This window comes from Primulina eburnea, chromosome 11 (genome assembly GCF_022965805.1).
Source record: "Primulina eburnea isolate SZY01 chromosome 11, ASM2296580v1, whole genome shotgun sequence".
In the NCBI taxonomy this organism is placed as follows: Eukaryota; Viridiplantae; Streptophyta; class Magnoliopsida; order Lamiales; family Gesneriaceae; genus Primulina; species Primulina eburnea.
In genome coordinates this window covers 4,715,084-4,739,819 of record NC_133111.1, presented here as the reverse complement: position 1 = coordinate 4,739,819, position 24,736 = coordinate 4,715,084, and the positions used below count along the sequence as shown (strand labels likewise).

The following is a 24,736-nucleotide window of genomic DNA, read 5'->3' as shown; positions in this document are numbered from 1 at the left end:
TTCAGGTGGGCAGAATATTTTTAAATATTAATTTGAACTTCGTATAATAGAAATAAAAAAGAAGTTAAAGATACATACCGTAGTTTTTAATCATAAAAGTTTAATTTTAAAATTTCAGCATAATTCAACTTAAATTATGTGGATTTTTAATATAAAGATAAAAACTTCACAAATTTTTCTTCTTTGAACAAATAAAAAATAGATACTAATTTCACTATTTACACATTTCCAATCCTAAATATTAGAAATCTTAAAATCCTCAATGTTCACTTTCAACCTTAGAAAGTTAAAATCCTCAATGGACTTTAAAATTCAATGCATTTTTTAAAGTTTTTTTATGAAGTGGGCTTTAAACATGTACACCTAGACTTAAAATATAAAAAAAATCTGCTGGGCATAAGCCCAGCTTTGCCCATGTTGTACTACGCCCCTGCATGGAAGCATGCTGTCAAAATAATTCGTGCTTTAAATAAAATGCTGAAACGTAAAACTTACAGACCGAAGACGTGGCTTCGTGAGCTTCTCGCAGTCAGTAGTAGTGAAACCCTATACAGAACCACCGCTCTGATAGCTCGAGCGCCAGTGGTTAGCAAGATAAGCACCCGGACAGTATGTTCGGCGCCCGAGCGGTACATTTCAACCGCTCGAGCGCCACCTGGAAAACATGAAATGTGCCACGTTTTGTAAACATGCACGGTAAGTTTATATATATATATATATATATATATATATATATATATATATATATATATATATATATATACCTACGCTTCTTTCTTCAGAAGGAAGAAAGAAAATGGAAACGAAGGGAAACGCTGGTATAAATTGAATCTTACGAAGAATCCGGTTGTCTGAATTGAAATCCGACTTCGGTACTGTGTTCCTATCGACACAGGCTTTATCTGGACGTAAGTTTTGTTACGTTTAGACATGATTTGAAATTATGATATTGTCAGAATTGAATATGAATCAGATATGATGTTTCTGCTACAGTAAACATTGTATAATTGAAGTCAGATTAAAGAATAGACTGGTTATACAATTGTTATGAATTTCAGAGTAGATTTAGTTGAGATTCGATATCAAGATTCGTGTTAGCGTTGAGATTATAAGTTGTACCAGTATTGATTATGAATTCTGGTATTATATTTGGGATGTTCAGACTGACGGGGTTATTCAGATAGTATTGTTATGCCGTCAAAACATCAGCAGACTGACATCTGATCAGATTTGATAATGATTTCGATTGTATCGTAATATTATTGATATGACTCAGATTGTATCTTGTTCAGACACTGATCAGATTGTATACTGGATTGAGTATTGATCAGAACAGATTGTGTATTGAGTTATTTACTGATACGTTGTATTCGATATTGTCATTTCAGATTTGATATGGACAGAGTTGAATACAGGTCATCGTCTTCGTCAGACTGGGACGACAAAGGTATAAATAAATGTTGATTCGGGATTGCACAACTCGAGTTAGGTTTGACTTGAGTTTCCCTAAATCACATACTTTATGTTATTCCATTGATATTTGCAGATTATCAGATTGATATGTGCATGTATTGACTTAGAACAAAGTCAGAGTCCGAGTCTAGGGCAGACAGCCTAGCTAGGGCAGAACCGCCGAGTCTTTCTCAGAACCGATAAGACTCTAGACTTACGGTGTATCGAAGAGCTTCAGATGTAGATCGACGTCTATCTCAGACACATTCGATACAGCATACCAAAGTCTAAATTAGATTGGGATCCCTAGAATTGAGATAAGATAAGATTAGATCACGAGTCATTGATTCATGTAGTCAGATTAGATACATATTTTGATGTTTGGTTATGCTTTTATATATGTTTTATATGATTGCATTTAATACATTGTTTATACTGGGATATTTATATCTCACCGGAGTTATCCGGCTGTTGTCTTGTTTTGTATGTGTGCATGACAACAGGTGGGGCAGGATCAGGGTCCAGAAGATGAGGAGAGATCGAGATTAGAGTGGTGATCACGGACTTGGATGTAGATAGGTTTTATTACTTAAATGTAGTAGTTGAACCTAATTTTAAATTAGAGGCATGTTATACAAGATTTGTATTATTATACTAGTTTGTATAATAGATTGATTCCATTACCTTCCGTATTTTAAAAGAAAAATTTTTAGACCCTGTTTATCTTAACTGATAATTAAACCCCAAAGATGATTAAGAAGATGATTAACGTCCGGGTCCCCACACAAATGGTGAACATAATGAGGATTGCATTGACATGCCTGTCAATTTGCCAAATTGTAAAACCCTATGCATGACAAACACAAATAATTGTTTGGTACAATAAGAAAACACTTCAAAAGAATCAAAATGAGTTTAAATTATTTTTATGTGTAATAATTACTCTTATATACATCAAATGAATAAAAAAAGAGAAATAAAAATGAATTCAAATCGTTTTTATGTAAAACAAATTACCAATACACAACCCAAGTTTTAGATCACAATAAAAAAAATGTGATCATTACTTTACTTCTTTATGTTACATGTATAGAATAACAATCACAATTGAAGATGAGAATGAGATCGCAATAATAACATTATTTGGAAAAGTTGCGGCGTCTTTTGTTGGATATTCTATTGAAGATTTCATTCAAATTCATGACCATATATAAGATAAAACAAACAAATGATTTTATATCTACATAAATATTGCATCTAACAATAAAAATTTTCAATGCAGAATTTACCAAATAACCCATATAAAGATTCGCTAAATCAACCAAGCTCCAAGCTCCACACATTCTTGTTCAAGTTGGATAATTCAGTGGAAAAACGTGATGAAATGTTAAAAATTGTGGCAGAAGCTATTGAGATACATGACAATTATCCAACAACAAATGTCAATATCAAGAAACGGAGATCTCGGAAGATTATCAAGACAACTAAACAAGGCAGTGTAGCACCAAAGGTAGAAAAATCAAATGAAATAAACATCAACAAAAACATGAAGATCCATGAAGACGAAGATGAAATAGAGATTCGAGATGAAGAACCAATTGCCGAGTACAAAAAAAAAGAGATAAGAAGATAAAACCGACGGACACAAAAAGATTTCAAGAAGTCTTCAAATCAAAGACAAGAAAATGTGATGATTTCGATTGTAACCAAATAATTAATTATTTATCTATTAAAAGTTATTCTTATTTCAAAAATAATTTAAACATATTTATATAAAATTATCGTATACAAATTATTCTATTTCTCAACGTGCAACGCACGTGCATTTACCTAGTATATATATATAGATGTGTATATAATGAAGGAAATGACCTAAATGAAGAATTTTATTGACGTTTATATGTTTAGGTCATATCCAACCCGAAAATTTATTTTAGTGCAAGTTTTGCACTAAAAATAGTGTAAGTTATGTGCCAAAAACAACTTTCCTCTCCAACTTATTTACTTCAAATCTTATACAAAAAAATATTTTATACATTATTTTTTATCATGTATTTAATGTATATTTATAAATTTAATGATTAACATTAATATGATATAAAAATTATATTATTAATACATAATTAAATTATATATAATAAAAATTAAGAAACATAAATTATTAAAATGATAAATAACTTGAATAAATAAGATTCAATTAAATAACATGAAGTATTTTAATCTGTACATTTTTCTTTGCATTATTATCTATATGATTAAATTATTTATAATCATAAACAAATAAAGATAAATAAATTTTTTGCACCAAATATTCACTGGTAGAATTTTTGGCTTTTACTTCGCCACTCGTTGCTTCGGCGATTATTAATTATTAAGTAGTATATATCAATCAACTTCGATAATAACACCAGCGAAGTAAAACATTATTTTTTTACTTCACAATTTAAAAAACACGGGCTTCACTTTCTAATTTTTTGTAACTTTTACTTCGACAGAGTAGTTTTCTGAATTGAAAAGTTAAAAAAAATTTAAATTTATATTTAGTGAAGTAAAAAAATGAACCTTAATTTTAATTAATTTTCCTTAAATGATGAAGTAATAAAATACAAATTAACTCGTCGTATTAAAATTGTGTCGAAGTTAAAGAAAGAATTTACTTTACCACAACTCAATAATTATGAAGTCGTTCTCCATTAATTACTTCACTATAACACACACAAAAAAAATGAAGTCTTTTAAATTTACTACTTCGTCATTAAAGGTAAATTGTGAAGTAACAAAACTTACAAACAAAAAAAGATGTAAACCGTCGCTAATGAGCGACGATTTTTCTGAACCGTCGCTATTAGCGACGAGTTAAAATATCCATTGCTAAATAAATCGGCGACGGTTTTATAAACGGTCGCTAATTAGCAACGATTTTTTTCTAACCGTCGCTAGAGTTTGTCGCTAAATAAATCGGCGACAGTTGTAAAACTCGTCGGTAATTAGAGACCTATTTATTAAACCGTCGCTAATATCGACGACTTATAAATTTCCGTCGCACGTTGCCTATAAATACACGCCTCACCAGCTTTCTTCACAATCTTCGTCCTTTCTTTTTTCTCTCGGATGGTTTTAATTTCAATTTAGATTATATTTTTTATCTTCAATTTTTAATTTATGATCATGAATTTAATTTTGTTGTTAGCTCATTTTATCGCAAGGTTAAATTGTTTTATAAATTATTTACAAATTTAACATATGATATTTAGATGTGTTGAGGATATTATTTAAAAATATGTAGGAACAATTATAAAATTTAAAAAATAATTTTTTAAAAATAATAATATAATTAGTGACAGTTTTATGAGTTATCGTCGCTAACTAGCGACCGTTTTATAAATACTGTCGCTATTTAGCGACAGCTTTGATCTAAAGGGTCGTTAGTTAGCGATGGTATTTGGTACACGGTCGCTAAATAACAATCGTATTTGGTACACCGTCGCTAAATAGCGACAATTTTTGAATAAACCGTCATTAATTAAGTTCCATAACACCGAAGTCGTTCACATCAATGACTTCACAAAAATACAAAACCTATGAAGTTATATAACACATTTACTTCGTCATTCTATCTAAACTATGCAATTATATATAAACTATTACTTTTGCACTTTACGAAATCGACGATGTAAAATACGTTTTACTTCGTCATCGATCTAATTCCGGCCAAAGACTTCGCTAATTTCTTGGATACGACTTCGATGATAATGCGAAGTAAATCAAGGAAATTCTACTAGTGTAATACATCATATGTATTTTATATTGGTTGGTTAATTGGGTTTTTTTTTTTCATGATGTTTTTGTTTCTCTAATTTTAATTTTCATGAATTCTCAAAATAATCTATTTTATGTTGTATTTTTACCAAAATAAAATATATTGCAAATTATGATTTTTGTCGAATAAATTTAAACCTAATCTGACATCTGTGGTATAATTTATGTTTCCAAAACTACATTTTGGTTTTCACAAAAAGTCGTTTAAGCTCCCAAAAGTAAACCCAAAGTAAAGTCCTTTTATGATATGAGCTCTTGATTCCATATTTTCGAATTTAGGATTTAAGTTCCATTTTATGGAAAAATCATCAGAGAAATGTATAATTTTATTTGCAAATCAGAAGTTGTCAACTTATCTTGAGATATCTATGCTCCGATTGGCTTGAAAGATTTCAGACAGAGAGATCTCAGGATTTAAGCGAATTCTTTCCAAGGTCTAGAATTTTCCACATTGCTATCATCAAAATGGGACTAATATTGGTGGACTCGTCTTTTTCTCTTTAATCAATCGATGCCTCTTGCGTTTGCATGTGGATGTTAATTCTCCACGTATCCTCCTCGATTATGTTTTCTTGTATCCAGTTGCACACTTGGCAAACTCCCATTGGTTTGCAAGAACAAACGGACTGATCTTGAGATTTTTATTCACCAAAAAATCTATTTTCCAAATGGACATTCAATATCAACCCCAACCAATCACAATACGGCATTTGATCTCCAAAGATAAACAATACGTAGAAACCGCTTGTATAAGTACCTATGAGATCCCGCAACCAAATCAACCACTATATCCTTAATTAGATATCATAAGCAGCAACCAGCCTTCAACAGCTAGCAATGGCCTCATCGACGATGGCTCTCTCTTCCCCTGCCATGGCCGGAAAGGCGGTCCAATCACCATCTGCTTCCGAGATCACGGGCACTGGGAGGATTTCCATGAGGAAGACTGTTTCAAAGCCTGCTTCATCAGGCAGCCCATGGTATGGCCCCGATCGCGTTAAGTACTTGGGACCATTCTCTGGTGAGGCCCCGAGCTACCTTAAGGGTGAATTCCCCGGTGACTACGGTTGGGATACCGCGGGACTTTCGGCCGACCCTGAAACCTTCGCCAAGAACCGGGAGCTGGAGGTGATCCACAGCAGATGGGCCATGCTTGGAGCCCTTGGTTGCGTCTTCCCAGAGCTCTTGTCCCGCAATGGTGTTAAATTCGGTGAGGCCGTGTGGTTCAAGGCTGGATCTCAGATCTTCAAGGAAGGTGGACTTGACTACTTGGGCAACCCAAGCTTGGTCCATGCTCAGAGCATCTTGGCCATATGGGCCTCTCAGGTTATTCTCATGGGGGCTGTTGAGGGCTACCGTATTGCCGGCGGGCCACTCGGCGAGGTCACCGACCCAATATACCCAGGTGGCAGCTTCGACCCATTGGGTCTGGCTGACGACCCCGAGGCATTCGCTGAGTTGAAGGTGAAGGAACTCAAGAATGGAAGACTTGCCATGTTTTCCATGTTCGGATTCTTCGTGCAAGCCATCGTGACTGGAAAAGGTCCGTTGGAGAACCTCGCTGATCACCTTGCAGACCCAGTTAACAACAATGCCTGGGCATATGCTACAAACTTTACTCCTGGAAAGTAAAGTCGACGGCTAATTTGTTCTGTACTTAAGGTCGTAAGATTGTAACTAAACTTGTGAATTATTGGAACACACGATGCTATGCTATCTTTGAGTAATTGAATCTTGAATCCGAATGAGTTTCATGGGGTCTTCTTATTCTTTTTGACAATTAAACTTATTAAAACCGTAACTGATCGATCAGATCATCGAAATAGAGATAATACATCTAGCTTATTAAATGCTTAATCTTACAGCTTCGAGAAAAGGGAAACTCTTGGTTCAATACTCGTCAACACATGTGTTAAATTTAGAATAGCAGTACTTTATGCAAAAACTAATCTTGTGAATGGTTTGTTTGAATCAGCCCTCGATTTTGAACGTTGCTATAATGCCAAAAGGGAGGGCTATTTCTACAAGTGAAGATTTTAACCCAAAGAGCTGCAGAGAGGAGGAATATTGGCAAGAACTCTCAAGTTATTCTTCATATCGTAGGAAAGCAAATGAAACTTCACCCATGAGTGAGGAAACAAGTAAACTTTGAGTTCAATCATCTAAGCAAATACATTTTTATGGATTCTTATGAGTCGGAAGTGACCAAAATTTTCGGCTGGGAATTGAATGAGTTGTTAAACATAAAAGTAATAAATAAATAGATAATTATTTGAATAATATATAATGTGTGTGCAGTGTTATAACACATTAACATAAGATGCAGCAGAATAATATAATTTAACATTCAACTACTCTTGATGAATAAAATAATACAAAATTAATCATGACATTTGTGCGATTCTTCACGACAAAAGATTCATTAGAAAATAATGTCAATTTACACAAAAGAAATACTAGTAAATAAAGAAAATAATACATCTCTCTTCAAAAAACAGGAGAGCAAAGTGCATCTGAAACTCTTATCACAAAAATTACCAAATAACAACGAATGAAACTTTTGTGAATATGAAATTCTTTTTGATGAACAACGTTATAATAGTAATGCGATTAGAATTGTATCTACTTGTCTTCAACACTCCATAGAAACACAATAATACGTCTTGGCTTGAACATGTGATCTCCTCGAAGTAAATCACCAACTCTCGTGCAACGTTTGTATTCATCAATTAGTCGCAACATCTATTCACTCCTATTTATAATATTTATTTGCCTTATATCTTTTTCTTTGAATAGTAACCTACAAAATATGGAGAAAAAAAAGTATTCCTTAAGAATTAAACTCTTTTAAATAAGAATATCATATTTAGACTTAGTATAGATCTTATCGTAGATATCTATAGTCTAGAAAGAGAAAAATCTTTATTTGTAAGCACAATATTATTAAAAAAATGAAAGTCTAATCAAGGAATAAATTATTCTTTTCAAGAATAAATCCAGCAAACGAACTATATCAATTAAATGTAAGTATAAATATTGATCTCACATGGATCAATATATATTTAAATACTAGAACATGAATTATTTTCTTAATTTAAGTTAATCAAATTCAAGTGAGATGATATTGATTTATTTAAACTAAATTAAATATAAAAAACTTAAAACAATTTAACTAATGCACGAAAAAAAAATCTAACAACGAAAAATTGGTTTGAGGGAAAATTCAAATTCTTAAAAGAATTAAGGCACACAGTGGTACCAAGCCACATTATATCATGCGTGTCAAATTCAAATTCAATAAACGACGAACTACTTAGATTATTTATTAAACAATTCTTCAGTTAATAAATCTAATTAAATATAACAGTTCAATAAATCTAAATTGAATTTAATCATATTTAACTGCATTAAGTCGCTATTAAATTTCAGTTTTTTAACTTAAAGTCGCATATAAAAATCAAATATATTCTTAGTCAATTTCACTATACATTGATTGATTTAGAGAAACAAATATTAATCTTTCGTCTTGTGGTTTTAGATTAGCATGCAAATCATGCGATTTAATTGGTCAGATTAAATGCACATGATAAACAACATCAATCAGAATTAAAATAAATAATAAACTCGAACCAAACCAAACTCAAAACATAAAATATAACTTATGTCGGCCTTATTGTAACCATAGTCTACGAAAGTTTGCTCCATAAACTCAAAACAAAAGAAAAACCTGTGTTTAAATTCATAAACAAAACACAATAAGAAGTGAAAAAATCTCAACAATTTAGACACGTGTTTTTGTAAAACTCGAAATCCTCCTTTCCGAGTCTTCAACCCCTGGCATCTATCTTCTTCCGAGAGATATATGCTTCGTAATTATGAAGTCTTTTTGGACAAATCAGACAACTACCGGTCGGAAAATATGGAACCAATCAAACCAATCAAAAATCGGTTGGATTAGTTCGAAATTTTTGTTATATATATGATTATTTGGATTTAAAACTTTTTTAAAAATATTATTTTCATATTATTAGAGTGTATTTCATTTTTTAAACATTGAAAAATATATTTTTTATTATATATATACATATTTAAGATGTTTAAAATTTAAAATATATAATTTATTATATTATATTATTAGTTTATAAGATATAACAGTGTTCCGGTCCGACCAATTGAATCAATATTTTAAGACAGACCGATTCGATCACCGGTCCGATTATAAAAATATTGATTCTTTGTTTGTATGTTCCTTCTGTCTTTTTAGGGCTCTTTCTTATATGACATTAAATTGTTTGACCTAGTTACCAAAATTAAGCATTCCACAGTTTGGTCAAACTTAAAAACAATATAAATAAACATATATGACAAAAACTTGTGTGAGACGGTCTCACGAGTCATATTTTGTGAGACAGTTATCTTATTTAGGTCATCCATGAAAAAATATTACTTTTATATTAAGAATATTACTTTTTATTGTGAATATTGATAGGGTTGACCCGTCTCACAGATAAATATTCATGAGATCGTCTCATAAGAGACCTACTCAACATATATTACATAATAAAAATATAAGATAACCACGATCTCTAGAGGATTAGTATACTATCCTGTAGCCAAAAATCTCATTCAATCATCTCATAAAAATAATTGTATGTTAGTTTTGATTTTTGAAAGAGATTTCTTTTTTTAAAAAAAAAGGTTAAAATACAAGAAACTGAAAGGTAATACCGTTCGACCACATTTTTAATTAAGTGATTAATTAATAGTTTTTAATAAAATAAAATATTAATTACAAATTTATGTTGTTTTTTAAACGATATAAATTTTTCCCTGAAAAATTATCGGTACTTCATTTATATATGAACTCTTGCTTCGATAGCTTCTCACTTTTTTAAAAAGGCTTGCCAACTTGTATTTAATTGAAATGCGACTAGAAAAGGGACTGGCACAAAAAAAAAGTAAGCAGAAAAAGACACGCATTTGGAGAAAACATGAATCCATAGCTTAATAATTTAGTCAAGAATCCACTATTTTTCTAGAGAACTCCCAAGATGAAACCGTACAAGAAAATTGCAGAGCTGATTCTTAGGCCCCAAGACGTGATCACTTCTGCATTCAATCATCTTGAACCAGGTAGTTGATTGAGATTTCTTGGCGAGCTCCCTTTTTTCAAGAAAATGTGTAGCCGTTTTGTGTTTACTGGTTTAAAATTTTCAGTGGTTTTTCTCATAACAGATGATTCAATCATCATGATCCCTGTTAAACGTCGAAAAAGTTCCGAATCCTTCGCTGTCCACCAATGATGACCCCATCGCCATTTCATCGCCATAGTTCATCGAGCTAACGGACCTCATCGATCCTTCCCTTATCATATTGTTCTTAATATATTGCTGCACCACCAGCACCGAAAATGTTGACTCGAACTCTGATGTAACCAGCAGGTCCCCTATCGGGCCAAGCTCCGGGCAGTCACACCAGTCAGTCAGCCCTGCAGTAAGTGGAGATGTCATGACTCTCCCTCTACCCACCATGTAAAGGTCGTATTTGTTTTCATCCATTGATTTAATGGCTTTAATGGTTTCTTCTTCGTCGTTCAACACCAACTCGCAGTAGCTTATCGAATTGTTGTTTGTAGTTGCTGTTTTGAATTTTCCCAAGTAATCTTCATCTAACAGCTTCTCTCTTTCGATGTCAATGTGTAAAGTTACGTGGCCATCGTTGGCTGGTTCCACATGCTCCAATTTCTCAGCATCTGCGCTCGGAATGAATCTCATCACCGTCAGTTTTGCATCGGATCCTTCAACCATCCTCCACGAATAGGCCAAAGCCTCCCTGTCATCTGGCCCGCCAAAGTACAGTACAGCAATGTTTCGGGCATGATCGCTCGACTCGGAAACTCCCCTTTCGATGAGTACGCCAACCGAGCAAGGTGCATTATCCAGCACGCCTTCATTGACGCCTCTAATGGAAGGATTTATATCCTCCATTTCACCATTCATCGTCTGCTGCTTGTGGAAGGGGATGACAATGAAAGCCGCACGTTTGTCCTTGGCTATGTTGCAAATATCTTCATCCATGGTAGCATAAGCGCATCTAGCGGTGAGCACTTGGGTGGTCACGCCCTCTGACCGTAGTTCGAAGTTGTCAAAAGCGTTGACGATATGATCAGCTTGTGCTTCAATGTGGCTGGGATTTCTCGGACCAGCCTTGCGTGAGTTGTGAACCAGTAGCATGGCAGAGGCGCGCCCCACAAGCTCGACTAGCTGGAGGGCAGAAACGTTAATGGGAGATGTTTTTGTGGGGTTTGATGTCCTGAGGAAGTGGATGAGGGAAAGGACATTCCGCGTGTTATGTATACAGGTTAGCATTATCAGCTCTTCGTCTGATTTGGCCTTCTGTATTGTTCTTCGTCTGTAGGGTGTGACGTTTTCGGTGGGCCGGAACGAGGTTGCCAACGGTGTGACTGCCATTGTCATCACCAGGACCGCCATCACCATTAGTGAGTACGTGTTAGTACCCAGAACCTGGTCAAGAGACAAAACCACTATCATTAGAACTGACTGTTGATAAAGTGTATTTCACACATACAATGATACATGTATATCTGTTACGTTGGCGGTCATCTAAAATCTTACCACCATCCACAAGTTTAAGAGAGGTGGCCTAACCCAGGAAATTATCCTATATAGTGGGAGAAACTCTTACTTTATAACTCAATCTACAGTTTCTCGAAGAGTTGATTGGATTGACAACGTTAAGTATAAGCTTATAATAGTTTGTATTTGCCCCCAAGGACATAGGTCGTGTGGGCCTGGAGTGAAGGACTGTTAATCCATGTTGGCAAGGGTTCGAGTCTCGGCTCCCCCTTTATGATGAATTGCTCCAGTCAACCTCTCCTCTGGATACCTGCTGTCAGTGCATAATCCTGATTTACCTCCCTTCACGCCGGGGCTTGAGGCGGCTCTGTGTGGGGCCCTCGGGGGTGGGTTCACCCTTTTTTTTTATAATAGTATGTATTTTTGTTATCATATTTCATACTATTTTCACTTCTGATATGTTTAATTGACATACTCTGGTGTTATTTTGTTATATGAAGAAACTTTTATGATATTTGAGCAAATTTGAGCTAAAAATGTGATTTTTATCACATTTTGAAGTTGCCAAGAATAAGTTGTGAAAAAAAATATAAAAAAACAGAAGAAGTCTTGGAACAAAACGTGATCACATCTAGTGACTGTTCTTATCATGTATGTGAAACTGAAGCTGACAGAATTCAATGAAAGAACCACGAAATTTGTGAAGATTATGCTGAAATTTAGAGTCCTAATTATTATATTCTTTTTTTGAGATATTTTCTACATCATGTTTTCTTTTTGTTAATAGTCTTTTCCCTGTGGCTCAACTAATCATCTATACGTGAAGAATAGAAGGAGACACACAAATATATAGATTTTCACTCGCTTCTTCCTCTTCTCTCTTCAACGTGAAACACAAGGAGTCGTATGAATTTTTCATCTCTTCTCAACAACTCTAGCTAAGTTTTTATTTATGATTCAAGTGATATTTCTACTATTTCAATTTTGTCACTATGAGGCTTTTTGTGCTTTAACTTAAAATTCTTGTTTTGTTCAAGTAATTGTTGATTTATATTTAATTCTATGAAAGTTGTATGTTGACTAATCTGACAATTTAATTTAACACATAATTTTCTATTGTTATCTATTAATTTAGTGATCATAAACGATTGGTACCTAAGTAGCTATAGATTATGTGTGTTGTGCTATTATAAAATATTTATTCTAAATAAATAGACGAAACTAAATTTATCAATTGCAGCTATCTCGATTGTTAGATTTTAAGATTAATTGTTTTAACAAAACGAAAATTCTATTTTTAATCAATATGAAACGCTATCATGCTTAGTTGATTATTGATAAGTTTTGACTAGATATTATGTTTGGTCAATTAAATTAGGAAAATAGAAGGATTTTAGCGGATATCCTAATAATTCTAAGGTTAATTACTTGTCATACATGAAAAGTAATATGTTAGCCGATGAACAATGATATAATTGAATAGTGGAACCTTCTCGAATCAGAACTTTGTGATATTAAATTTTACATTTCATTAATTATTCATCTCGATCTTTATTTTTTCTTGCATACTAAATTAGTTTTAGTATTTTATTTATTTATAAGAAAACAAGCCCTCTTTAATTGTCTTTCCTCCAAAGAAATAAATCTATTGTCCCCTGTGAAATCGACCATACTCACTATTACAGACATTTTACTTTAAGAATAACAATTTAAGTTTGGTGGCTCAACGACAGCACACCAAATTTTGGCGTTGTTGCCGGGGAACGGTTCAAGGTTAGTTTTTTTTTTTTTGAGTTTTGTTATTTTTATTTTCTTTTTATGCTTTATTCTTCTCTTACAGGTGATAAATCAAGAGAAGAAGAATTAAAGATTTTTTTTTGTAAATATTTTAAAATGTTTCATCAACAAGTATTCACAAGTTTTTCCCAACAAAATGGAGAGTCATTCTACGCAACATGGGAGAGATTTAATAATTTAGCAAGAATATTCAAGAATCATGATTTTTGTAACTATATTCTTATTCGACTTTTCCTTAGAAGTTTGAATGCAGTTACACGAATATGGGTATTTAATGAGGCACTGACAACTGGGTAGTCCACTACTTAGTCAAGATGAAGACGGTGTGATACATTTGCTGGATGATATGGCCGATTTTGACTATCATCGGTATTGGGATCATTCGCTACAGAGTTGGAGCCACCAATACCTTCTAGAAATTAGCAATCCAGTTTTTACAGAATGACCTTTCTAGTATAAAAAGATGAGAGATATAGTCTTGATTTAATGATAAGTCGATTGAATGATATGATAAACAAGTGTGTGGCATTGAATGAGGAAGCTATTGAGTCTCAGTCTGAAGAAATTTTGGAAGAAATATCATACGAAGATGAATCACAAATGAAGTTGATAGATGAACAAGCTCCCGAAACTAGCGATTTGAGCTCATCAATAGAATTATCACACATATCTATGAGATCCTTGTTTTTCTTCATTGCCGACATTAATAGATTTTGTTTTTTGAGAGCCAATAATGATATTCTCATCCTACGTCCATTATTTAAAGTCACGTTTCGTTGAAGAGACAGGCTTACATTGTATATATCAAGCCAAACTTGAGGGTACATGGAACCAAGACCCATATGTGGTGTTATATGACGCTTACTTTGGGCGTCAGTTGCTCTTTGATAAATGCTTTTGAGGATCAAGCTTAAGAATAAAATCAAACACTTTTGGGAGACAACCCAAATTTTTTCTTGTTTTCTTTTATTTTAATTTTGTTCCATTTTAATTTTTTTCTTTTTGGGATTAGATATATTTTTTGGCATGCTCTGTGCAGAAGATAATTTCGATTAGGACGAGGACACGCCTTGAAAGAAAACATATTTTGAAATTGAAACAAGGCCCAGGCAGCAAACAACGACCACCAACGCAATCCACAGCACAACACCACAAACCCACAATGATATTATCTGCACATCACCTTTCCCACCACCCTCACATCGCATTGTCATCACTGCAGCACTAGTGGACAGTTTTTCTACGATGCTCAACATTTTCAGGGGAGTTACCTAATTTCCTTGTGTTTTTACGGTTTCAGTTGAAAATTTTCTTTTAGAGTCATTGAGTACAATGTCAGATATAGGTGTGGGAGGGGTGTATAGCATGAATTTTAGTCTTCAATTTTTTGTGGGGTTTTAGGTTCATCTAATATTTATTTGTTACATTTCTCTTTTGAATCGTGAATGCATCTGCTGCGAGTCCACCAAAAAAATTGATGTTTTCTTTGCGTCTCAACTGATTTTGCATTATTACTATTGCATTTATAGGTAATTTTTCTTGATGATGGGTTGAAATGACAAGTGTGTGGGGTTTAGCACACATACCATTTTTTCTTGGTGAGTTTAGAACCTATTAGCAATCATTATATAATGATCCATCTTTTATTGTGTGTTGGTCATGCATTGTTGATTTTTCTAGAATTTGCATTGTTATACATGTCTTTGATAACATCTTGTGGTGGATTAGAGGCGTAAAAAAATAATAAGAGTATTAGGTTCAACCATTTTCTTTCGCATCATCAGTGTCGATCTTTGAGTCTGCTCGATCCATAGACCCCTAGTGAGCCAATTCGAGCATGGGCCTTTTCTTTGGAAAATAACAACATTAGAAGCCATGATAAATCACCTTTGTTGATTATTACTCTTTTTGAACCTTGAATTTGAGAATCATGTAAAAATTTTGTATTCATCATCACTTTGAGCCAAGAAAGTGCAAATTGTTGAGGTTGATTGATTCAAGATCAAATTCATTATTTCAAGAACATAATATGCATCGAAAAAAAGAAAAAAAAAAAGAGAAAGAAAACGAAAAACAAAAAAAAAAGTGAGAAAAAACAAAAAAATTGGTAGTATTGCATTCTTTGAAGTTATAATGAGATTGGAGAGGCTGTTGTTACCTGGATGCAATTGTTTTTGTAAAAAATATGTATGATTTCTCAGTTCCATAAACACGTGGTTACCTTTTTTCCTATTGTATCTCTAGCCACGCTACAACACATTTACAGCTCTTGTTTGTGCATTTTAACTCATTCATTTGATGGAAGGATATGATATATTTGCAAACTTATGATAAAAATCTTCAGTATTTTGACATGAGAGTTTCTTTGATACATATCCAGACACTTGTGAGTGAAACGAGCGAATCTTGTGAGGAGTGATTGGACCTCATGCATTTTAATCTCTATACATTCTGTTGGAAGCGATTGTCATGATGTTGGTTTGTTAGATGATCAATAATCAAATTGTTTTGTTGCATAAAAAATTTTATGGACAAGCAAAGGAAGCAAAAAGAGTATAAAGAAGTGAGATAATGAATTGAACTATTTTATGCTTGAGGGCATGCAAGGTTTAGGTGTGGAAGATTTTGATATGCTCATAATAGTTTTTATTTTTGTTATCTTATTTTCCATTGTTTTCACTTTCGACATGCTTAATTGATACACTTTGGTGTTATTTTGTTGTAGAAGGAAATTTTATGGTCTTGGAGCAAATTTGAGCTAAAGATGTGATTTTTATCACATTTTAAGTTGTTAAGATAAAGTTGTGAAAAAAGTCAAAAAACAGAAAAAGTCTTGGAATAAGACATAATCACGTCTTGTGACTGTTCTTTTGTTGTATGTGAAACTGAAAATGACAGAATTTCAAGGAGTGAACCTCGAAATTTGTGAAGATCATGTCAAAATGTAGAGTCATAATTATGGTATTTGACTTAAAATAATTCTTGGAGAGAGAAGTTTTTTAGATAAAAAAAAAATACTAGATAGAGTTTTATTCCATAAAAACTCTATAGTCTTTTTTTTTTTTTGATATATTTTTTACATTAAATTTTCTTTTGGTCAATGGGCTTTTCCTTTTGGCACAATTAATCATCTATACATGAAGAAGAGAAGGAGGCACACAAAAAATAGATAGAATTTCACTCTCTCCTTTATCTTCTCTCTTCAACGTGAAACACAAGGAGGCGTATAATTTTTCATCTCTTCTCAACAACTCTAAGCTAAGTTTTTATTTCTGATTCAAGAGATATTTCTACTATTTCAATTTTGTCAATGTGAGGCTTTTTGCGCTTTAATTTAATATTTTTGTTTTATTCAAGTATTTTGTTGATTTATATTTAATTCTATGAACGTTGTATATCGGTTAATCTGACAATTTAATTTGACATGTAAGTTTCTACTGATATCCATAAATTCAGTGGTCACAAACGATAGGTACCTAAGTAGCGATAAATTATGTGTGTTATGCTATCATAATATATTTACTCTAAATAAATTAACGAAACTAAATTTATCAATTGCAGCTATCTCGATTGTTAGATTTTAGGTTTAATCAATATGAAACGCAATCGTGTCCAATTGATTATTGATACGTTTAGAATGAATGTTTGGTTTGGTTAATTAAATTAGGAAAACACAAAGATTTTAGCGGTTATCCCTACAATTCTAAGGTTAATTACTTGTAACTACATGAATAAATAATATGTTAGCCAATGAACAATTATTCAATTGAGTAGTAGAACCTCCTCGAATCAGAACTTGGTAATATTAAATTTAACATTTTTCATAAATTATTCCTCTTGATCGTCTATTTCTTTTTTAATGCTAAATTAGTTGTAGTATTTTATTTATTTCTAATCAAACAGACCCTCCTTTTAATTGTCTTTCCTCAAAATAAATCTCATGTTCCATGTGGATTCGATAATATTCACTATCATACTCTTTTTACTTAAAGAGTAGGAATTTAAGACTTAAGTTATGTGGCTCAACGACAGTGCACCAATTACCTACTCTTTGGCGAGCCTAGTGTCTCTTTATGCACTCTCATATTAGTATGTAGTTGGATTTTTCAATGAGAATAATGGCATACCATGAGCCAAGAGTAGAGATCAAACGCAAAACATAAGTATATCATGGGGAACTTTATAACTTGTACCATAATTTCTTTGCTCCATGTGCATATATATATATATATATATATATATATATATATATATATGTGTGTGTGTGTGTGTGTGTGTGTGTGTGAAAAGACGGTAGGGGGCTTACATTCTGTATCTGGCCTGTATATATATATATATATATATATATATATATATATATATATATGTGTGTGTGTGTGTGTGTGTGAAAAGACGGTAGGGGGCTTACATTCTGTATCTGGCCTGCTTCAAGAATTATCATTGCCATGATGCTCTTAGTATTGGTGAGCATTCCAATTCCCACTGCCTCCTTGAGTGGAAATTCACACAAGAGTGACACAAAAACAGCGCTAATGATCTTCAGACTGCAGGCAAAGATAAAAACCAACCCCACCGAATACCATTGAGTCCCTGCAGAAATGAAATCGATATTGGTCCTAATCCCACAAACCAGATAGATCACCGGCATCAGAATCCCAAGCACGAAGTCCTCAAGTTTATCCACCAATGCAGCTTCAAGAACATCATTCGGTATCACAAGCCCAAAAGTGAATGCACCGATCATTGGGTGGGTGCCACAAGCATCTGTTAAGGCTCCACAAAGAGCGACTCCGGTAAGAATCGAGCATATGTAGAACTCACTGTACCCCTGTCCTTCTGGCATTTTTCGAATGATCCATCTTAGTGCCGGTCGCACGTAGTAGACACAGAGCAATATGAAAGCCGAGGTACATATCAAAGAGTAATGTATGCCTGAAGATTCACTTGACACTACGAAAGCCAGTGCAATAAAACCCCACGAACACAAATCATTTATCAGAGCCGAAGACATTGCTGATTTGCCGATCTCAGTGTGAAGAATCTGTTGCTGGTCAAGAATCTTTGCAAGCACCGAAAATCCAGTAACAGAAAGGGCAGCACCCACGAAAAGGCTCCCCCTTGAGTCTTGACTAGGGTAATTTGTACAGAAAAATAATCCGCAACCTAGAAAAAAAGGGATGAAGGTACCAGATAAAGCTATTTTCATGGCTTTTGGCCCAATACGCAGAATCGCTCGTACATCCATTTTCAATCCCACTAGAAATGCATAGTACATGACGGATAAATGTGCCATTGGCTCTAACACTTTCAAAGAGTAGAACGGGAATACCAGATTTTTTATTCCATTAATCCTCCCAAATGCTGAAGGTCCCACAAGTATGCCTCCCTGTTGTACAAGTATATAATTCATTGTTTCACCAGTTAGTATGGCAGATCTATTTCCACTCGGGCAACACAATTCAATATTTATTAATTATATTGTTCAAATCTTGCATGTGTTTGAAGCGTGTACAAATATATATAGATTATCGATAAATCTTTCACACGATTCAATTTCGAATCGAAATTGTTGCCACAACAAAAAAAATACTTTCAGTTTAAAAGAAAAGGAAAACTAAAATTCTTGAATCTGACCTTAACATTATGATGATAATGCCATATTACAACAAAGCAACCATTAATGATTGAAGAAATATATATAATTAGTACTCACAAGAATATCAGCAACAAAGGGAGGTTGATTAAAGGGTTTCAACGCGAAATGAAGAAACTGGTTGACGCCAATAGCCACGGTGAGTTGAATGAGGAAGAGAGAAATGAGGGGAGTTGAAGGATCAGGCCCTTCCCAAACGCCATTAAACCGGTATATACTTTGTGCATGACACAGAATGCTTTGGTTGAGCGAACCAACATTCAGGAATCCGGTATACGCCATTTCCGGCAGCTAATGTGGTTTTGCTCCGCCCTCATGTGCCGTGGTGGCCTCCCTTCAGCTTCCTCCTTCAAGCCAAGCGGCAACCACCCTTGGCTTTTGGAATGGCAAAATATTGTATGGTAAATTTAAGGCCGGAATGCACACATGATGATTAATTAAAACAAATATAAAATATGTATTCTTGTACGAGTTTAATTAATTGGATGGTTTCCCGAAAGTAGAGGAGAGGGAATTGTGGGTTTGCTTATTTCATGTTATATGCATGCTTAATTATTACGTAAATATTGGCCTTTAATTTGATTCCATAAAATCTTCAAAAAGAAAAATTGTTCTTATCCGTTCCTCATTGGGTGTCGTCTCACATGCACAGCCGGTGAGATTAGAGAAAGAATGAAAGAGTAGTATATCAGTATATGTGGATATTCTGTTCTCTCTTTTGTTAGATTTGTTCTAAACCTATCGAATCCTTAAATAAATTATATGAAACCATTTGGTCTTTGGGTAAATTGTGGAAAAATCCGTCATCACAAACATTTATTATGAATCAGTCACCGTAAGTGTCGCTGTCAAAGCTTATTTTCAGGTAATTAAATGTACATGGTCTTCAGAAATTCCTAATTAGAGTCTCAACTCCATATCTTCACAGGTTAATAGAGATTAATTAATTCTTACTCCATCACCAATTATGATTATCTCCTTTGGTGCATCATGGTCATAATTTGGATACGCGTTATGAAGTTATAACATATTTTAATCGATAACAAAATCATTCTCAGTTGCAATTATTTTATGCATCCACAACTGGAGATGTCAATGTGACAATATCATCATTTGTATTATTGGTCACAACAACTAAAAAAGACTTCTTTTGTAGTTGTACTTAATGTGAGTCTCATCCAAAAATATTAATGAACAACAACCACGAACAAGACCAACAAAGTATGTGTGAAAACAAATGAAAAGTCGTGAATCGATTATTCATTGGATCGATCTCACATTTTGCATAGTTTCCAAGATTTGTTTCTTTAATAGTGTGACGATATTATCACAACTTATCATATGACCTATTCATATTCTCAGTTCCATGAATATCATGCATTGTCATTTTTTGCTCGTTCAAGCTTTGTGATATTTAAGATTCACTTTATACTCTCTTCGTATATCTTTCATCATTGTACCTGGACGATATAATGGCTCTTTCCTCAAATTTTCCTTCACCGAGTTAGATACTCAAGATGAATCAACTTTTGGATACCCTATACTCCGCAAATTGTCGTCACCACAATTATGGGTTTTATTACATTTTCTGATATTTGATTTATGTTTAGAAACATATATTCTTCATGCATGATTTTGGACTATTTTCCACCATAAATGTTAAATTATCGAACCTTTTGGGATTTTATTTCAACAGGGGAAAAATAAATATTCAAAAGCACACAACACCTGCTTGCTTCCCTAACATAGTTTCTGAACTTTGGACACAAAACTACAGAAAACAAAGAGCATCGCTAAAGAGACAAAGAACGTTGAAACATAAGAATCCAATAACCCACAAGATTAATTAGTTAATACATCTAACATATCGTGCAGTAATGTACATGAGTCGGGCAATACATATACAGAGTTAGAGACTGTCTGAACCACCAATTGCAAAGAATATACATCATTTGAGGCAGCTTTGTAGTGAATAATGCCTAAATAGTCACCCACCAAACTCTGAGTCATCATCGTCCTCTTCAAACTTCCCACTTTCCTGCAGATTGTTTTTCTTGAGAGGATAAAATCACAAGTATGATAGATATAGTCCAAGCGTTGTGTACCATTTAGCATGAAAACATATCTAGAGGCTTAAAATTTACCTTTCTTTTAACAAAGTCTGCCATAGCTCTATCAAATTCGGCCCGTTTCTTGGTAGCAACATCATAATAATGCACCTTTCCCTACAATAAGCACGGCGTAAATCAGTTATTGTTTTTTGTACTCATCGTATTATTCTCAGGTTGCATGTTAAAAAAGGATTCGATTCCAGAATTGGTTGTTACCACAAATCAACCAGTTCATATTCTTGAAACCCTTAACATCTAAAGGATTAAAAATTCAAAAGTTAAAACCATCAATAACATGGTTACACAGGACAGTGTCCAACAAGGAAATACAGAACACAAGCAAGCACCATTCAACACTTTGACCTTTTAAGTATTGATGATGGAAATCGAGATATAACATCATTTCTGGCAATTTCTAAGGCATTAAACTCAACATAAAGCATGTACAATAATTTTAAAAAAAAAAGCATGATCATGATCATGAGCAATATTTCCCGAGTTTGAACTATAACGATCATATTTGCACAATTAAAGATGCCTAAGAAATTAAACACAAGCCTCTCTTCATCCTCACACTACTAAAGCATCAGAAGATTAATCAAAAAAAGGGAAGAAGAAAGAAAGAAATTTTTGCTTTTATTAAGATAAATATTACAAGAACAGAATGCCATAGGCATTTTCCATAAAATGTTATTAGAAGAAAAAAATGTATCCAAATATAAGAGAAAGGATGAAAAATACCTCGTACGTCATTGTTTTCCACTTTTGTCCACACGCCTTCCCAATCTAAAGCAAAAATTAGATGCAAAATTATATGAACGTCAAAAGAATAAAGCAATATAATCTATGACCTAAACTTTAATTAAAAAAATAAGTAAAGTATTTGGTTAAATCAAGTTTCCACTCTCATACATCTCGCATTGACTTGACGTCTGGATTATGCTCCTGATATTCCTTACGAAAATCTTCCCTGGAAAAATTATACTCATGTTAACACAAAAAAAGAAACATGGATCTTCGACATTGAATTACAATGAATCAAATACAGACTATTACAACTACCATAAATTATAATGACGAAATTCACCAAAATAAAATAAAATAAAACAAATGGGAACCATAAAACTGGGTAAAGACTTGAATCTATAAGGGCAGAACCAAAACTTAACACCTGATGTAGCTTATGCTTCCATAACCTACTTTGTTATTAAATTTGAGCTCACAAAAATAAAATGAATATGGACAGTTCTGGTAGCATTCTTTTATAGACAGCAAACTTTTTGTCGACACCTATATTAGAAATTTATTCCTGCATGGAAATTTCCAGCTTAATTCACGCATATCCGGAGAATAAGCTTATTTCATGCATATCAGGTGGACAAAAAATCTGAATTCCTCTACTATTTCACATCATAAGCAAAGGCAGGATGACGAAAGTATATCTGCTAACATTCACTATGAGTTTCCTGAGGTTTGCTCTCAGAAAAGGAATAAAAAAAATTATTGCTTTCAGTGTTTCTTTAAAAAAATTCACTGTAGCTATCAAATTAGTGCAGATTTTTTAACATTATTTGTGTAATTAAATATCGCAAAAGATATTGCTTTGTAACGCAATATCATCATATACATACTTCTAAGAGAGATCAAAAATTGAATTAAAACAATGATTAGTTAGGAGATTTGGAAATATGCTTTTAGAAAATGAAATGAAAACAAGATAATACTTTCATTTTTGTTTTTATGATGTAAAAAAACCGTTGTTTGAAAACAAAAGCAAACATAGCCACAAGCTTTCATGCAGAACATGAAGTGAATGACAGTGTTTATTTGAAGCTCAACAATGGCCAAGGCCAATTTGCAGCCATTCACGCTTTCTTTTCTCTTTTTTATCCCCTTTCTCGTCAGAAATGAAAGGGAAAAAGAGACAACGAATAATATTCTTCAAGAAACACAAACTATTATACATTTCTACCCAATATTTCTCAACAGAAATGCCTAAGCTGCCCCTAGTATACTTTGGCCATACAAACTAGAGGAAAATATGTGACCCAACAACGGAAATTACTGTTTAATTCAATCAATCCAGTACCTAGATAAACCTGACCTAACGTATGAATAAATGCACGTTATAGCCATATATACAGGATACTCACACACAAAAAAAAATCATACAAGAAGTAGAAGAAAGCTGTTGGCGGTTTCTTGGGCTTCATATCTTCAAACTTCGCCGCCTTTATCTTAGACTTCGTCCAATTGGCTTTTCTCGAGGACTTTTTCGTATTCTTCAATGATTTCACGGCCAGTGCCGTTCCCCTGTGATTAAAAAACATTAAGAAATTTCACGAACACTAGTTAATTCGAAAAATGGAACGCCTTGAAATAAGCTATCGAGATTTTCCACCCGTGGTTTCGGCTTGAGGTGATTTTGGTAGAAAGAGAAGCTGAAGATGAATCACTGGAATGAATTTTTCTTCCATTCGACATTCCGGAGATTTGCCAACGGCCACCGGCTGGATACGGCGGCGTGGTGTTTGCGGTGACTCTTGCTGACTCTGTGAGAGGAGGCTGAATAATATGAAAGCGTGTGGTTGAAAACGAATTCGCCTTTGAGCGATTTAGGCATCCTTACAGGCACAAGCGCCGTTGTCAGCGGCTTCTACAAATTATAAGAATTTATTTGTCAAAAAAAATTTAAGATTTTTAAATAAGTTCATTTTATAAATGTCAGAATTATCATGAGACAGTCTCACATGAGACTCACTCTTATAATATAAAGTAACATTTTTTACATAAAAAATAATATTTTTCATGAGTTATCCAAATAGAAGATTTGTCACACAAAATTGATTCATGAGACCGTCTTACAAGAGTTTTTGTGTTTTTTAAAAAGTCTCAATATATATGTATTTTTTTAAAGAAAAAATAGTGCTCTCATATATGTAATGTCAATCTACTCTTTAACAAATCACATATCTTAAAAATGTGAAAAATTATAATTAATCCATTAAGCCACATGTTAATTGTATAATTGTCAAACACATTTTAATAAAATCAATCACTAAAACTCATATACATACGATTGAGTAAAACAAATCGAATTACATTTAACAAAACAATAAATGATTGTGTGAAACATTATGTTTCACAATATATACTATTTATAAAGAAAGAGGGTTTGCATAGTAATCACATTTGGTGAAATTTTTTTCTTAATTCTAAAATTATCATTTAATATATTTAACTTTAATACATACATAATTTTGTAGAATATGCTTAAATTTTAATATTTTATAATCATAAAAAATATT

The 24,736-nt window shown here is 33.2% G+C and overlaps 3 protein-coding genes across 4 annotated transcripts; 1 reads left to right on the top strand and 2 right to left on the bottom strand.

Annotated features, from left to right (window-relative positions):
• Nucleotides 1–6,059: 6,059 nt before the first annotated feature.
• On the top strand, nucleotides 6,060–7,025 carry LOC140804642 (chlorophyll a-b binding protein 21, chloroplastic-like). Its single transcript, XM_073160717.1, has one exon. It carries the CDS (start codon nucleotides 6,109–6,111, stop codon nucleotides 6,901–6,903), a length of 795 nt encoding a protein of 264 aa, XP_073016818.1. The 5' UTR covers nucleotides 6,060–6,108; the 3' UTR covers nucleotides 6,904–7,025.
• Nucleotides 7,026–10,376: 3,351 nt separating this feature from the next.
• Nucleotides 10,377–19,727, bottom strand: LOC140804740 (cation/H(+) antiporter 15-like). Its single transcript, XM_073160848.1, has 3 exons — nucleotides 19,378–19,727; nucleotides 18,073–19,050; nucleotides 10,377–11,795 (listed from the first exon to the last, which is right to left on the bottom strand). The coding sequence occupies exons 1-3, from the start codon at nucleotides 19,597–19,599 to the stop codon at nucleotides 10,512–10,514; spliced, it is 2,484 nt and encodes an 827-aa protein (XP_073016949.1). The 5' UTR covers nucleotides 19,600–19,727; the 3' UTR covers nucleotides 10,377–10,511.
• A 1,390-nt stretch (nucleotides 19,728–21,117) lies between these two features.
• LOC140804742 (high mobility group B protein 14-like) lies at nucleotides 21,118–24,063 on the bottom strand. Of its 2 annotated transcripts, none has more exons than XM_073160849.1 (6): nucleotides 23,830–24,063; nucleotides 23,601–23,741; nucleotides 22,341–22,398; nucleotides 22,170–22,214; nucleotides 21,462–21,542; nucleotides 21,118–21,370 (listed from the first exon to the last, which is right to left on the bottom strand). In XM_073160849.1, the coding sequence occupies exons 1-6, from the start codon at nucleotides 23,910–23,912 to the stop codon at nucleotides 21,305–21,307; spliced, it is 474 nt and encodes a 157-aa protein (XP_073016950.1). In that variant the 5' UTR covers nucleotides 23,913–24,063; the 3' UTR covers nucleotides 21,118–21,304. The 2 variants fall into 2 exon arrangements, with proteins under 2 accessions (XP_073016950.1, XP_073016951.1); XM_073160850.1 differs by having other exon boundaries at nucleotides 21,118–21,355; nucleotides 23,830–24,061.
• Nucleotides 24,064–24,736: the final 673 nt, after the last annotated feature.